This window comes from Xiphophorus hellerii, chromosome 21, assembly GCF_003331165.1.
Source record: "Xiphophorus hellerii strain 12219 chromosome 21, Xiphophorus_hellerii-4.1, whole genome shotgun sequence".
Lineage (NCBI taxonomy): Eukaryota > Metazoa > Chordata > Actinopteri > Cyprinodontiformes > Poeciliidae > Xiphophorus > Xiphophorus hellerii.
In genome coordinates this window covers 15,655,603-15,672,520 of record NC_045692.1, presented here as the reverse complement: position 1 = coordinate 15,672,520, position 16,918 = coordinate 15,655,603, and the positions used below count along the sequence as shown (strand labels likewise).

The window sequence follows — 16,918 nt, the reverse complement described above, 5'->3', positions numbered from 1 at the left end:
TCCACAGCAACACCATGAGGTAGACAATATACAATTATCTCCAACATAACACAGCTGAGAGGATCGAAAGAAGTCTTATCAGGTCAAATTATCCAGGATGCAGACGTTTAGCATCCATTGTCACAAAGATTGTGACAATGTGAAGCAAAAAAGAAGATCTGCTTGATTACTTAGGCAGATGATGCTGAAAGTGATACAAAATAATGGAAGTATAGATATACTCTCAATATTATCTTGCTAACTGCTCCTTAGCAAGTTGCAGAGAAATGACGCAGTCTTAGATGCCATCAAAAAGCTTCTGGTAGACTCCTGGCAGATTAAAAGAGCTAGCAGAAATGGTAGAGCTCATTTTAATTGGTTGGCGTCCTGGCAGTGGCTTAGCTTTTTGACACACTTCATAAATTTTTATAAAGTTTAAAGATCTAATCCTTTTCTTCTTGTTTTTTTGACCAGCTTTGAACTGGGTTTGGGATGATTGTCTGTTGACAAACAAAACAAAAATCTATTTCAATGAGTAATATCCCAGAAGGGAAACTACATTTGTACTGCTAAAAAATGTTACAATCTGGCATTATTTCAAAGTTTACAGTGCCCAGACAAAAATATATGTGTGCACTCTTTCATGTGATGAGAATTACAAAAAATATGAACTCTAAGATGAAAGGAAGAACCAAGGAACTGCAAAGTACTCATGTTAAGTGAGAATTTCACCGACCCTTAGTAACCACCCCTGAAGCTATAAATGTGGCACAGCAGGCCTCCCACTTTTTGATCTGAACTATTGGTCCTATATTTAAATCGGAGAAGAACAGTTAGACTGCGTAGAAAACTGGTTATTTCGTAAAATCAAAGGATGCATACTAAAAAGGAGCATCAAAGCAGGCTTTCCATGACATTTAAAGAAGATTTAAATGTGTATTTGCTCCTACTGCCAACAAAATATTTAAGGTCTTAACTCTCCCCTATGAACCTTTTTCAATATTATGTTTAGTCTTAACCAAAGAAGAATCTTTTACCACAAACTAACCAGGCACTGGTTTTGAAGAAAATGCAAAAATCTATGTCAAGTATCTGAAAACGTGCTTAAGGCTGTTTACAGTTTATTATTTTGTGCTTAAAAGTAAGAAATGAGACGAACTACAGCAAGGATCCTGAAAAAGGTATTTTTCAGAGACAGAATGGAAGCAATTTGGTCAAGGTTGATGCTTTTGTGTGGCGAATTGATGACATGTACAGTACAGACCAAAAGTTTGGACACACCTTCTAATTAAAATGGGTTTTCTTTATTTTCATGACTATTTATAAGGCAAGAAATCCCACTTAATAACCTGACAGGGCACACCTATGAAGTGAAAACCATTTCAGGTGACTACCTCTTGAAGCTCATCAAGAAAATGCAGAGTGTGTGCAAAGCAGTAATCACAGCAAAAGGTTGCTACTTTGAAGAAACTAGAATATAAGGGGTATTTTCTGTTGTTTTACACTTTTTTGTTTAGTGCATATTTCCACATGTGTTATTCATAGTTTTGATGCCTTCAGTGTGAATCTACAATGTCAATAGTCATGAAAATAAAGGAAACTCATTGAATTAAAAGGTGTGTCCAAACTTTTGGTCTGTACTGTATGTGCCACCAAATCAGGAAAACTGACCTGAGAGTGCAGCTGAAAGAGCAGTTGTCTTGTGAAGACCCAGATTGATTTATGTTCTAATCCTGGTTAGTATTTAAGATGACATGACAATTCTGTTTTTGTCAGAGATATTCAGTTTCTATGGTATCTTACTGTTTGGAGACTTCATTATAATTTTAATAAATAATTTTAACTGACATATGCTATTGTGAACAAACACTGCAGAAGAAGAGGCATGTACAGCATGTCCTAAACACTGTTCTTTATGACTGCAACTCTAAAAGAAATGAATGAATAAATACAATTGTTCATTTTAATAATATGTGTACATGAAGAGATTAAAACAAACTTACTTAACTTAACTGCTAGCTAGCCACTTAGGAATACAGTCCAACATTTTTTCTGATAATATGTCTCTGTGTCACTCACCACTCTGTCCTCTATGACTTAATATTAGTTTCAAGGCTAAAGTAATGGATTATCTACTGTATGTCTGTTAAATAAAGTTCACCTACTGGCCCTTGTTTTGTGGTGCATGTTTGTGCTAAAACCAGACTACATGCTGGTAGTGGAGGAGTGCTGCTTCAAGAAGTAGTATATCAAGTATATCAAGAAGTTGTTTGCCTGGGAACAGTCACACAATTAAGAAGTAGCTCAGCTGAGCTAAAATTCTCAGACACCACAGTGTAAAACCGGCATCTTACACCATAGATTTCAGTTTACTCTTAAAACAAAGGTGCCTCGTGCATAGTACATATCAAAAAGAAAAGTTAAACTTTCAAAAGCTAGGAAAATATTGAAACATTTTTAACTGCATGAATTTGTTTTAAATGGAGATGCTTAATCCACATCTCCACAAGCTGCACAACATACTCTGGAAAAGAAGAATAAATCTGAATAATTGAGTTTAAGAGAAGCGGTGAGCTAAAACATCATGGCTAGATGTTGCTGAACCTTAGATTGCCTTAAACTAATTATTATGTAAAGATAAAAGACCATGCAGAAGTATTCACACTGAGTAAATGTGGTCACTTTCATTATGTTGTTCAACTCATCTTCCTATGAACTCCATATTCTCTCCCCTCACCATGATGCTGTCAGTACTGAGTTTCTCTGTGAGGATGGTGTATTAAAAAGGATGTGCAGTTTGCATTTTAAGCTAAGCATTACGCCGGTGGGATGCACTTCCATAAAAAGCAGATTTATTGAGAGCAGAAATAGCCGACCTCCCACCTGAATATGGATCTCTGCAGCTTTTCTAGAGTTACCATTATGTGAACAGCCATGTCCTGGTTTGTTTGGATTTGTGTGATTCTCTTTTTACGTTTGGAGACGATCAGTTATGGTTTAAAATCATGATTCATCCCCATTCCACTTCTTCATTACACAATACTTTGTGATGGTCTATTGCATAAAATCCCATTACATCCATTAAAATGTAGGGAATGTTTAAGAGGTAAGAAAGCTCTTATTCCTTGTTTTTTTAAATTGGGTAATATCTGATTATATGCAGCTAGCAGTATAGCTTAATTGTTAAATCTTCTTGAAGGCCACAAATTTAAGTAAACATATGCAGGATAGAACATTAAAATGCTGAATTAAAAATCAGAAGGTCTGGGGTTTGATTTTATATTTTGACAGCACAATACAGAGCCTATAGGCCTTGCAATTTTAGGCATTCAGTTTGAGTCTAATCAAAGTGACGAATGCACGGGGGTCAAAACGAATGAGCACAGCGTGGCATTGAAAAGTATTGCCTCTCAGCTGAACCACAATTTAAATCCTCCCTTTGATGCTCACCGAGATCACTTATTGGTATAAATAATTCATCTGCAGCAAGAACTTCATCATTGTCACAGTCACTTCATTGAATAATGCTTTAACATGTCTTAGAGAACACAGAGAGAAATTCACATAGGAGAGCAATCTGTTGTATATTTTGCAACAGATTTGCTATCTGCTTTATTTCTGCACTAGATTCTCTAAGAATATTGCACTAACACAGGTAGACGCATTAAGTCCAGCAGTTGGGAGCCCTTAGCATCTCATTTTGCAGTAGGTTATAGTTTTCATTGTTTGTTTGTTGCTTATTCCTACAGCATTTGAGTCGATTTTGTTCAATGGATTATTTATAATGTAAAGTGTTACAACATATTATAGATCTTGATTTTCTTATAAAAGTGTTTCGTTTTTACATATTTAAAGTGAATCATTTCCTCTTTTCATATAAAACACTTGTTGTGTGGGATGTGTGGCGTATATCTGCATGAAGCCAGATCAGTTCTGCTGGTAGAAAGGAAAACAACTTTTATGTGAACATTTTGTCAGTAGGTCACCTACCAGGATCAGTGGCTGACATGATTGCGCCAAACAGGAGGCAGTCAGTGAGGGAGAACTCTCCATCTGCTGCTCGTCTCAGAAGCACCATGAGTCTGGTGAAGCCGTAGACAAGGGCCCTGGTATTGGGATCAAACAGATAGAAGAAAAACACACTGCGGTCATTTTTTTCTGGAAGGGCAGGGAGGTGCAAACCTATCAGTCATCCTGCTAAACGCAGCAGGGCTTCCCCCCTCAAGTAGTTAGGCTACTTGAGGGGCCTGCATTGACCCTTTTCCAGATAGTAATAGCAATACAAACAAAACAACCTTTTTTTTCCATTCTCAGTCTACAGACACGATTTGCAGTTTAATTTTGAATTAAACAATAATTGGATGCAAACTGAAATCTCTGTATGTGAAGTGTTTTAACAAAAAACTTTGAGAAGACCTTGTGAAGGGCATCACAGCAGAACAATACAGAGGAAGAATTTTCTTATCATCCCTGGAGCTTGGCTGTAGAATAAATCTCAAACTCCAACTGTCCCTGGCTTTATCTTGCCTTTAAAAGTGAGGCACTCTGAAGGCAAAGAAAAAAAAACAACTTTTCTATTCAGCATTCATAACTGCAGGCCAGCTCCTGAATCGAAAACCGAGGTGTGTTAAGTCCTAATCCAGTTAGCAAAGACACATCCCATAATAATCAATATGCCACTGAGTCTTCTGGGGAGCACTCAGTGTCACTTTGTTACCATGGAGCTGGCACACAACCGTGTCCCTATGGTCAGGATTTAAAGCACTGTCCTCAGGTTGAACAACATAAGCTGCCTTATTCATGAATCTTAAGGGGAGATTTGAGGTTAGCGTGATTGTGTTTCCACCGGTGGGGTGTTTGTGTGTGTGCACATGTATGAGCATGCCAGTTAAGAGTCAGGCACTCAGGCACACGCACACACAGTGAGAAACAGGCAGGAGAGTGTCTGGCAGATTTGCCTGTTATGTTCTCAAACACGATACATTACAAGCAATACCACTGACCTGTAGCCTGATTTATAACACCTAATGTAAGGTTAAATGCAGGTTTTAAACATGGGTTTGTAAACTCCACACAGGTGTTTCAATAAAATATCAGCAGCTCTAATCTCGTGCAGAGCAGGGAGGGTTTGAGGTAAGTGGCTTACCTCCCAGTGGCACTGAATCAGTTTGAGAAGAATAACATAACAGAAAAGAAGAGGAAACACTTGCTGTTTGGAAATCATATAAACTAAACTCACATTTCTGGATCAGGCTGTAAAGTGAAGTAATTGCAGTTTTATTGTTTTTTTTAGTCAATTTCAAAATTTATTAACCCAGTATAGAATATTTCAAAGGCTGTAGACTTAAGAGAATTGTAGCTTCAGTTTCAAATTCTGCTTCAAACTAATAATAATGTAATCGACAAGTTGAGTTGGTCACACTCTGACTTCCTCTGTTTTCCCTAAAGTTGTGGATGGATGTCAGTGAGATCTTAAGAATGTGGGTTTCCCTAACAAACAAATTACTGGGTGCAATTTTCACAAGAAGAACTGACATGACAATAAAATATATTAGCTAAATCGGGAACACTATGCCAAGAGTTCAAGTGAATAAGCATAATTAGTTTAGCAGGAAATGCTTTCGAAGAGCATAAAACTATTCAATGTAGTACAGATAAGCTAAGCTCCATCTTTTCCAAAGCAGCAGATGAAGCCAGAGGCAATGTTGTCAATAAAACTATGGTTTAGCTAGGAACGAAAAGCAGAAAGAAATTAACCCTGTTAGAAATTAGTTGATTTACTTTGAGGAAAATAAGTATTTGAACACCTTGTGACTTTGCAGGTGCTCCCTCTTAGAAATCATAGAGGGGTCTGAAATGTTCATCTAAGATGCATGTCTTCTGTGAGAGACATAATCTAAAAGAAAAAAAATATCCGGAAATCACAATGTATGATTTTTGATAATTTATTTGTGTGTCTCTACCTGGCTTTCTAACCAGCTGGGGCAGAAAGACACACTCTTTAAATCAGACAGTGACTTAAAGTAGAACAACAAAAGCAAATGAGTTGGATTAGCAGTGCTTGCCGACAACTGATGGCATCTTCCAAGGCATGTGACTGTCATGAGACTCTGATACAGCAACATATTTCAGTCAGAAGCCTCTTCATATTTGTTGCAAAACTGACTGATACCGGAGAATCTTACTGCCCACAGCATTACCATCCACAGCAACTCTGCAAATCTGGAGAGCAATTATGTTGTCTGCAGTTTTTAAAAGGCATACTCTCTGCTGGTTTTTTTTAACACAAAACCAGATATATTTTTTGTTATTTTAACTGCTAATGTCAAATTCTACTAAGGTCCTCCAATATTGGGCTGGCTCAGTCTGCAATGTATAGTGTAGTATGTCTGCTCAGATGCTATATTTGTAATGGTCTAGCATTCCTCCTACTGTGTAGTAGTACTTTAGGGATATGCAAATCTTTAGAATGATTCATTTCCATGTTTCATTATTTTATTTCCGTATTTGCACAATCTTGAAGTCTACGTAATGCATACCAGAGGTAGTAAGCAGAGATTTGCCTTGCATGGAAATGTCTGAAGTTAGTGAAGCATATGTATAAGTTCCCCAACATGTCTAGTGGTTGTTCTGGGGAGCACAATGTCTTAATCAACAGCTAGATAAAGCAGCTAGCATACGGAAATTACCATTTTTTGTGATTGGAATTCAGAATGATCTCTTGCAGCAGAACCTATGAAATATTTAGCGTATCATAAGAGCAACCACTGGATTTTATTCTACTGAAGATTATCATGAAAGACCAAACGCTTTCACTAAAAAAGTTCATTCTGAAGTCAACCCCGTCCAAAAAAAAAACAATAACTTCCAACAGATGTTAGAGGATGGTTGACATTATCTGTGGCTGGAGTCATTTCGTTAATAGGGGTCTAAATATCTAACAAAGTCAGAGACTGCCATCTAGTGCTTTCAGGACAGAATTGCAACACTATATATCAGAACAGTAGCTGATGTTAAAAAATCCAAATATTCTGGCTCCACTAGCAGAGTCAGATGGTTCCAAGACCTTTTAACATCTTTAGCACAGTTCAGCACACTAAGAGCTTTTGCAGACATTGTAATGCATCACTTGATAAGCTGCACAGGTGTGATTAAAGACAGCTCAGTCCATCAGTTCCATGGTGCAGCTACCACACCAACACTGACACACTGAAACCAGATGACTGGGGCACTTCCAGAACATAATTAATGTTATTTGCTGCACCTGTGCTATTCTTGCTTTAACAACACTATGCACAATAAAGCAAGGAGAAATTTTATACAGCGATGCAAAACTGATGGTCACACCAGCAAAATATGATAATAGTAACTTTTACTTGGACTGACAAATAAATTGCAGTATTAACTAAAAATGAATTAAATTTTGTCTATTCCTATTTCCATGTTGTATTCATAAGCAAATAATAATTACCCTAGTAAATTAAACTACAACTACAACTACAGAAATCTTAAAATATTACAGTATTACTTTGGTGTTTTTAATGTAGCAGTGGACAGCACGATGTACTGGCATGCTGTTCAAACATTGAATTTTGGATTATGTTTTATTTCATTCTTTTCACATTTGCATTTATTGTTGTTAGACATGTTGAACAAAGAAGGAAAAACTGAGTTACACAGATAAGAGTGCAGATCTTCTACTGCACTCTCCAACACCACAAGCATGAGTGACACCAACACACACACACACGCGCACGGCCGCATGTGCACGCCCACGCGCGCGCGCGCACACACACACACACACACACACACATATAGTATGTCTTTCTTTCTTCATAAGTACTTTGCACTGACTTGCATTAATTTTGCATTCATTTCCATAGCCTAATCCTGACTTGTACTCTAAATGTAACCATTAAGTGTAAATGCCTAACTCTAAACCTAAACTAAACTCAGCTCACACCTTAGTTCTCAACCTAACCCAAAAACAGCAACTTTTATCAGACCTGGGGTATACCCTTGGAATAAATAAACAATCTAGAACTGTAGGATCTACAGGCTTTCTTGATTGCTTGGATCTGCTTAAAGGAACTAGGATCCACTTAGTTGTCATCATCAGAAGCTCAACAGACCAGATGATTTCTCTTGCAAATGTAGGAACCATTTCTCATTGGTTTGACATATTTTCTCCACCCTTTTGCAAAACATTTAACAGATGCCATTCAAGCAGTCCAAACGCCATTATCTAACTATAGTAACAAAGCAGAAATCCCCTGTTCAAACTATTAGAAGCTACCAAAATCAGTATAAGTCCTTTGAAGCACCTGTTTCACTGTACACCCCACAAATTTTCACTTCCCATAATCAGTTTGGGGCCCTTAAACGTGCCATCCCTGTGTTGTTCTTTACCAGCATAGATCCAATGCAGATGAGACTGAGAATCAATAGTAGGAATTTATTTTGCAGTTATCTTTCCCTCCGAGAGGGGTTAGCTCTCCCACACTTTGAAAACCCCTAGACAGCAGTGATAAGCAAGTGCCATATTTTGTTGTCCATTATGTAATGGTTGATTGGAAATTTTATATACTTGGCTGAAGATAATATTTGGTTTTGCTTCATGTTTTAAAAGTTTTGGTCTGGTTAGAGCCTACTGCAAACAAAATATGTCACTTTGACCATGAGTGCAGCTGTTTAGGCCTGAGTTAGCTGTTTTGATAATGTGGAGTATGAATTGTCAGTTGGATGAAAGCAATCAAGAAAAACTAACTCAGATAATCTGGTCTTGATTCAGCAGTGAAATAATCTGGTTAAGAACCAGTTGCTATTTTTATTAAATATTGCAGAAATAAAACTGCTCATTACGTATCAAAACTAGCTGTTTTGCTGCAGCCTGAAAACATAATCTGTCCTTCAACAGCAACACAGTGGATAATGAGTACATGGAGAAACCAAGTTCCTGCATATATGACATGTTTGTGTCTACACATAGACATAAACAGAGTAAAACATACGATACATGGAAAATCACCTATGAAGCTGAGATACACATTCTAGCGTTGCGTGGTATTGATCAGTGTGAATGAACAGAACACTTACCCTATGCACAAGGAGCTGATCATGGTGCCCAGAAAAGCATAGGTCACAATAGAGCCCAGATTCTTGATGAATCGGCTCTAGAACATGAATCAAAAGGCAGATGCAGTCAGGAAAACATGAAACAGACAAGATCTGTTGCCAACAACACATCCATAAATGAGGCAGCACAAAATACAATTTTATTTTATTTTTTAATCTGGTGGTCCAGTTTTCATCAAACGTCTTAATGACGCAGCTATCTCACCTGATTCAGGGTGTAAGCCCCAAAGAAGATGATGGGGGGCAGGAAAAGGTCAAAAAGGATTTGCGGATCAAGCGTAGCCTGAAAAGAGAGTCACTTCATTTATTGAATGATTGATTCAGTTGAATATTTCACATATTTAAAAACACATGCTTAACTGAAGTGTTGTTTTCTGCACTGATTTTGAATAAAATCAGAATCTTAAGGGATGTACAGAGATCTACAGAATTTGTGTTTCTTTTACTATGCTAACAATCACTCATGGGTAAGAAAGATTTGATTCTTTGTAAATGAAATGATAAATCAGTCTTCACAGTTTTATTTCACATAAAGGCATGCAGATATATATTAGACAATTGCTCTTTGTTGAATTACTTTTAAAGCAAATGAGGCAAAGTTTTAATAAATGTAAAGTTTCTATTCAAAGTGGGTTCTCTGTATGATTTGAGGCACTGACAGTTCTTTTTTTTTTTGCTTGAATTAGAAGGTTGCAATAGGATGTAATCAATTATAATAAATAAAAACATATCAGAAATATATGCGGTGTTGCCAGAATGAACTGACATAGTTGCTGAAAGCTGGAATTGATGGTATTAGCTCCTTCAAAGCTCTCCTGCACTTAGTGATTTTATGACAGTGTACTGATTTAGCACACTGCCAATGTGTCTTGAGGTTATATGATTAATGAAAAGTACAATGCAAAATGAAAATTATAGCTGTCTGTATCCAAGAAGCTTCTAGAATATATACAAATAAGAAAGTACCACCAGTAAAGCTGAGCTGTGCCATAAATTAGCAATAAAATCCATGCTGCAAATTACCTTCAACACAAACAGTAGCAATACTGAGAGACATTTCTGTATTTATATCCTCTCTGAATGTTTCTCATCTCAGCCAATGAGATGCAATACCAGCCAATCTGTAAGGCAGGATTCCATGTACAATTTCACCCTTGGATGATTTTAATTTGTATTGTGGGTAGATTTGTAATGGAAAAAAAAAAAAAAACTGCAGCAACCTTCTGGTTTTATTTAAAAATATATACTATTAAGGGGGAAAAAAATGGAATAGTCACATGTTCTGTCCAAATGCTAAGATTTGGTAAGAACAACCAAAAACTGCCCTTAAACAAACTAAAACAACAGCCTGAAGAGCATCAAAGAAGTGGATAGATGAAAGCTTCTGCTAATGTTTTTGATCTAGGACATGGTCGTACTCTAATGAATATTTACCAGAGGTGAATTACTTGCATGTTTCATAAAATGACAGAATACATCCAATATTGGGAAGTCCAATGTAGAAACCAGCGAGCCAGCATGATTTCTGAGTAATTCTGCATTTAAAGAGGTAACTAGATCTACAAATTGCTCTGCAGCCATAACCCAGCACTCTATAAATTACTTTTGTGTGGCTGCAATTACCAACAAAGAACAGCATCCATGAATTTTTAAAATATAAGATAAACACAAATAAGCACGACACAAACCAATATGACCACTGCAGCGAGTAAATTATGCATATCTTGGCAGCTTTATTCTAAGGGCCACCTGCACCACTACGTTGAGGATGGAGGTGTGCTGTATACACTAATTGTCTTCTCAGCTCAGCAGTGCTAAATTTAATCAGACCACAAACTTTAATGCTGTTCTCCCCAGTGGCACATAATGGACTCAGTAATGCAATGAAATCCTTATCTCTCTCTGCTAGCTCCCCATATGTATCAGGCCTAATGGCTCAAAGTCTACACACGGTCTGACTGATGTAATGGCCTCTGTGGTAGCCTCTGCTGGTTTACTAATGAGACCTTGGCTTTCATAACGGCCAAGGAGTCGAAGCCATTAGAAAAGAGTTACTCTTGGCCTGGATGATTTGTAAGGTTCACAGCTGGTCACTTCCTGGTTTAAAACATCCCCCTAAGCTACATCAACAAATTTCTAAACACACTCCACATTCATGCTTGCTAAGTGTATGTGTGAAGTTCAGAAAATAACTTACCTGGCCTTTTCATATGTCAAATTTCTCCCATCAAATCACTAAAATACAATCTCGGATGCTAGTATATTGATGTTGTTTTTTCTATACTGTTGTTTTAATCACTCAAGGATAAATTCTGATAGTTTGCCACAAGGTTTTACTGTTAATTATTGTAAATTCTTATTTTTTATTTTTTTACATGTGTCAGCTCATTTTTATTTAACATAATTTTTCATACACTTATTTTAAAGATTGCTATTTACACAGAGAAAATATTGACTACAAGTACTGGAACGTAGATCAGCACCATTCAGCTGTTGAAAAGCAAACATTTTAGAGCCAGAAACTATGGGGTACAGGATAAGCCCACTCCAGAGCAGTGACTTGCTTCTGATGTTATCTCAGGTTCAACAAGGAATATGGACAAGTCTGTGTGTTGTTACTGCTGAAGCACTCATTCCACCACAGTCCACATCTATTCTCCCCAAAACTCTTAGTTAGACTTTACTGTAACATTTTGTCATGTCTGTTTTTGTCCCTGCTGCTTGTGCTCTTTTTTATACCTAACTTTTTCCATCCAATTAACTTTTCATTACTACACTTTGACAGAGTCTGTGAAAAGCCAGCTTCTTTAGTAGTGAACATTTCTTAGTTCCTCTTATTGTGGAGGCTATCAGGTGCGGACAACTGTAAAAGCAGACTTCCACATGTTTGTGAAGGCCATAACATAATACAGTATAACATTTTTCATGTAAAATTATTTTCATTAGCTTATGCACATCAAATGGTTACATTTATGTTTGAGTTGTTCACTGCCCCTTTTTATATAAAGCTTATACTTATACATTAGATGTAGGCCAGAAACTTTACAGAATTAAATTGCTGAAATAAATCCTTCCGTGTGCAGTTAATCTATATAACACAAATATTTTCTGTTTTTTTTCAATGTCATCTCAGCTAAATGATAATCAAATGCATGATTATTGCATTTGATTTGTAATGATCTTACAGTGAATAAGCTGAAATTTCAAGAAAAGTGTGCCCCCATGTTTTGCCTTCCAAGTTAGGTTTGTGCAAAAAATACAGGCTTAAGATGTAGCATAAAGAAATGTGTCTTTATAGACTAAAACTTTCTGATCAGCATTTTAAACACCATTTCTCTAATGGAGTTGATAAGAAAACAATGACGGAGCATATTCCTACATAAAATCTTCATTCTCTTAGGTATAATGATCTCGCTGCAGCATTTATAAATGAAATTAATTACCCCCATTTCCACCTCTCTAAATCTTCATCAGCCATAAATCTCTTCAAGGCTACAATTACCATAAACTGTACACGTCACTGTATGCTTTAGTGTCTGTGTTATAATAGAGCCTGTCATTTTAAAAAGGATGGAAGCTATCTACATCCATTACTGTGCTCTGTGCCACAGGTTGAAGTGTGAGGTGTCTATTCAAGAGGAAAAGAACTGCAGTGTCTGCTCAGACACTTTGCTCTCTTTTCTGCAGTGCAGTGCAATCTGCCACCAATATCCCCCTGCCAAAGTATCTTATTATGGGAATTCAGCATGTAGACAACAAACTGGGAAATTGTCCTGAGTAGACATTTTTTCAAGCAGGTTAAATTATGCATTCAAAGAGTTTGAGTTTGTTGTTGCTATATATATCAACCTAAGAATGAAAATAAGCTGCTTCACTTGAGTGTCCTTATACAACACATGGAAAAACCAATCTTCCGTATTTGTCCCCTAATAATCCCTAATATGAATTAAATAGCTGTCTTCCTTTCTTTACATGCGCTACCGTGCTTTTCTAATAACAAACGGACCATGAAAACGACCCGGAAAACTAATAACCAGAAGCCATTAGAGGATCCTGTTGATGCAAATTCTTAGGGTGCGTCCAGAACGCTTCAAACATTCCTGCTCCAATGCTAATTAAACGTCTTTTCAAAGCCAGTCAGCTTGTAGGATGCGTCAAGTTGTACTAATCACACAACACACAAAAGCTTATCCGTGTAAAAGATTTGCTTTGCCATGCATCTCCGCTGAAGGTCAAATTAAATTGCCATAGTTACCGTGTGAGGACTTGGGAGCTGCGAGCATCTTTGGCCCTTCTTTTCAATAAGTCTATAACAGTGCTCGCGGGATGAGAGGTTGACCATTATGACATGAGGAGTGCTGTTTAGACCGTGGCAAGAACAAACACTGCCCATGTTCTCCAAATGCTCCTCTCGGTCCACCCACAAGTACCTGATGGCTAAGCCCAGAAAGACACCTGCAAAAGATTCACAAAAAAAATGCTTGCAAAATGTAATCAAGGTCAATCAAATAATGAAAAAAAAATAATAATTAATGCAAATATAGCATAATGGCTGATTATTATCTTTCCAATTTTGCCTTACGCTTGTTGCAGCTTAGGGCTGAGCAGTAAAAGAAAATCATGCGATAATAGTAGTGAATATAGTAATGATGTTATGACTTAAATACAATAAACAAATACTCTTTCAGCTTTTGGTTTACTGTATTGTGAACACAGACCTGAATAGGGAGTAACAGAATAGAACTTTTCATCTGACTAATGGAAAACTAAGTTGCTTGGCAATACAGTTTCTTAATCTCTTTACTGCAACATCTTAATGTCCCCATAAAATAGTCTCTGCTGCTTTAGCAGGAGCATCACAAAATGTATTACCGGCACAATTCATTGGACTTACATAATTCAATTATATTTTTTCCTGTCCAAATGTCCTTTACAAGTTTGTAGTATATTGCACATCCCCTGCTGTCAATTAGTCGATTTTATTTCTCTGAGATCAAGGGAGCAATAATGGGCAGACCATAACATGATCCTATATAGTATGTCTGTATTCTTTTTTTCTAGTTGACCTTAGGCAAAATTAACATTTTCTGAGAAACAGGTTATTTTATTTTAATTGTTGCTTAGACGTAAGCAACAATCGATTAAAATAAACCCCAATTATGCGACTCTGTGTGCAATTAATCTACTTTTATTTAGTTTTATTGAGTTACTGGAATAAATGTACTGTTCAATGATAATCTAATTTACAAAGATGCACCTGTAATGTCCTAACTTTTGTGAAATAAACATTGTGGCACATTAATTGAACTGAGTCCAGGAAGTGTTGCTGAGCAGCAGCTTCCGCGATTTACTCTGTAAGACGTGGGTCTGGGGTTACTTACCGTACAACATTGCACCTCCAGCTTCATTAATGAGTCTGTATTTGAATTGCTTTAATTTCCAAACGCTGATAATTGTTATTAAGGCTAAACATACCGCGGAGAGAACAAACAGTGCCGCACTATCTTGTCGGCCCCTCGCGGTGTTTGACATCTTCACGGTGTTTGGGTCAAACTTTCCTCCTCTGAGTTAACAGCGAGACTTCGGAAAGACGCCGCTGCAACATCCGCATCTGCAGCGTGCATGACGCCTTTCAGAAAACTCGGAAATTCTTGTTTTCTCGTCACGGACTAATGATAAACTTTTAAGAGAAGTCTTAGATGATATTGATCTTAGTATGTAATTACTTAAAGACGAGCAAGGTTAAATATATTTTTACCCAACGTGGACAAGTCTAGACTCTGAAAATGAACACAAAAACTAAAGAATATCAGACAGTGTGGACATTTTTTTTTTTAAATCGAAGAATTAGCTTTTTAATTTGTCAACAATCTTTATTGTCTAGCTACTTCGTTTGCCACTAACTGGCCTTACATTTGATCTTTTTTTCTGTGCCAATTTCAATGTATTTTTTTCCTTTATACTAGCTTTTGTGAAGTAAACTACAGGCTTCTTATTATTGCATTTTACTTGTCTTTTTTTTAGAATTGTGATTTTCCGTATTTGCTGGTAAACGACTAAATGCTTTGAGTTTAATGTTTTTATTTTTGCACTATTTATATATATATATATTTTTGGCTTGTATGATTGCTGGGGATACTTATTTCGCAAGTTATGAGTAAAGCTTTTCATCTTCCACCAGATGGCGCAGTAGACAAACTAATGCAGACAGTGCCTTCAAAATCTCAGTAAAATCTTGCTGCTCATGGATGCTGTAGTAAACGTTTCTAGAGCTAAAAGTTATTTTTGTGGGGGAAAATGTATCGGGTTATATTCACAAATTCATTCATAATCCATGGAAGTTGAGACAATTGTACTTTCCTCGCGGTGAACCACTACTGAAAAACATTTTCCCTTATCTTTGAGATTTTAAGTTTTTATTGTATTAAACATCAATTTTTGCCTATTCGCATTTGTTATACAAAAAACAACCTTGCATTTCACTTTAATATCTATATTGCAACTAAAATCAAAGAGCAATGTTTATGTATTTATTGTGGGTTTTGATAAGAAAATCCAGTAATTGTACTATTCATTTCGTTCTTAGTGATTGTGGGAAATACAACCTGGAATTATTAATAGATAAAAAAAAAGAAAGAGAAACAAAACATAACCTACTTATATCCACCCACTACACCTGCATTTGTGCAAATATGTGCTCCAGTGACGTCACTGCCCATACACATGGGGGTGAGTACTTTCGATTTGGCTCCAAATGCAATAACTGTTATAATTTTTTTTTCTTCATCCTTGTCTAAATCCATTAATATTTTGCAGTTTAAGAGTTTAAACTCTTTAACACCACAATCATATTTGTGGCGAATATGAATGAACAAAGAGCGCCTCATATATAATTGTATGATAATCATACAATTTGATACCTGACTATGAAAAAATTTCAATTTCTAATTTCACTTTGTATTTTATGAGCATTTTAAAAATTGAATTTAATGTTTCTTATAAGTCTATCCAACATCCATGCATGGATCCTTACAGCATCTTGCACACATGAAGCCTGAGCTCTTTGTAAAATATTCATAAATAAACCCAAAATAAGGGTTCATTTCGCTTAATCTTAGAGTTCTTAATACGATGAGAATAATAAAAAGGGAGAAATTATGGACAGGGAGGCGGCGTTCCAGACTCGACAACATGTATTAAAAATGTCGCTAAGCAACCACTGCCGCAAAGCGACGTCGGACGTCGTAACGCGCAAAGATGCTTGTGTTGAAAAGAGTCGGCACAGAACCCATTGTGGTGTGTTGAAGAGGAGTGAGCGGCTGTCTGAGAGAAGGAGAAAAGAAGAAATTGTGTGAGCACAAAGAGGACTATTAAAAGGGGGACAAAAATGAACGTTTATACACGACACGTCTGCTGCTGCCCCCTGTGAAGAGGGACCTTTACGTCCAATCGGAAAAAAAGATCCGGAAATTGAAGAGTTAAGAGCCCCCACAAAGCCAAGTGTTTATTTCAGCAGCTAGCAGGCTAGCTCTTCAGCTAGATGTGTGTAACTGAGCTGAAAACTGGAAGTCCGTGTGGAGTCGTCGAGCTCTGGAGAAGCGGCTTTTCCGTGAAGAGATAAGCGTTGGCTAAGATTTTTTTTTTTTTTTTTTTTTTTAAAGCACCGTACGCTCGACTCGAAAGTAGGCGCAACTTTAAAGAATGATACCAGCTGAGTGAGCTCTGACCATTTCACTATTACTTCACAGCCAGAAGAGTGGAGAAGTCTGTCAGGTTTGTTTCATTGTTTCTTCTCTTTTTCTCA

General features: G+C 36.8%; 2 protein-coding genes across 2 annotated transcripts in view; one reads left to right on the top strand and one right to left on the bottom strand.

Annotated features, from left to right (window-relative positions):
- Positions 1–14,709, bottom strand: part of LOC116711440 (sodium/hydrogen exchanger 9-like) — an 82,630-nt gene extending 67,921 nt beyond the window's left edge. The window contains exons 1-5 of the mRNA XM_032550754.1: positions 14,496–14,709; positions 13,370–13,569; positions 9,320–9,397; positions 9,076–9,152; positions 3,970–4,085 (exon numbers count right to left, since the gene is read on the bottom strand). Of these exons, the coding sequence (XP_032406645.1) occupies positions 3,970–4,085; positions 9,076–9,152; positions 9,320–9,397; positions 13,370–13,569; positions 14,496–14,646 (622 nt within the window). The 5' untranslated portion in view covers positions 14,647–14,709. The remainder of the gene's footprint in view (positions 1–3,969; positions 4,086–9,075; positions 9,153–9,319; positions 9,398–13,369; positions 13,570–14,495) is intronic.
- Positions 14,710–16,375: 1,666 nt separating this feature from the next.
- dipk2ab (divergent protein kinase domain 2Ab) overlaps positions 16,376–16,918 on the top strand; it is a 36,889-nt gene continuing 36,346 nt past the window's right edge. Inside the window, exon 1 of the mRNA XM_032551374.1 lies at positions 16,376–16,887. The gene's annotated coding sequence lies outside the window, so the exon portion shown is untranslated. The remainder of the gene's footprint in view (positions 16,888–16,918) is intronic.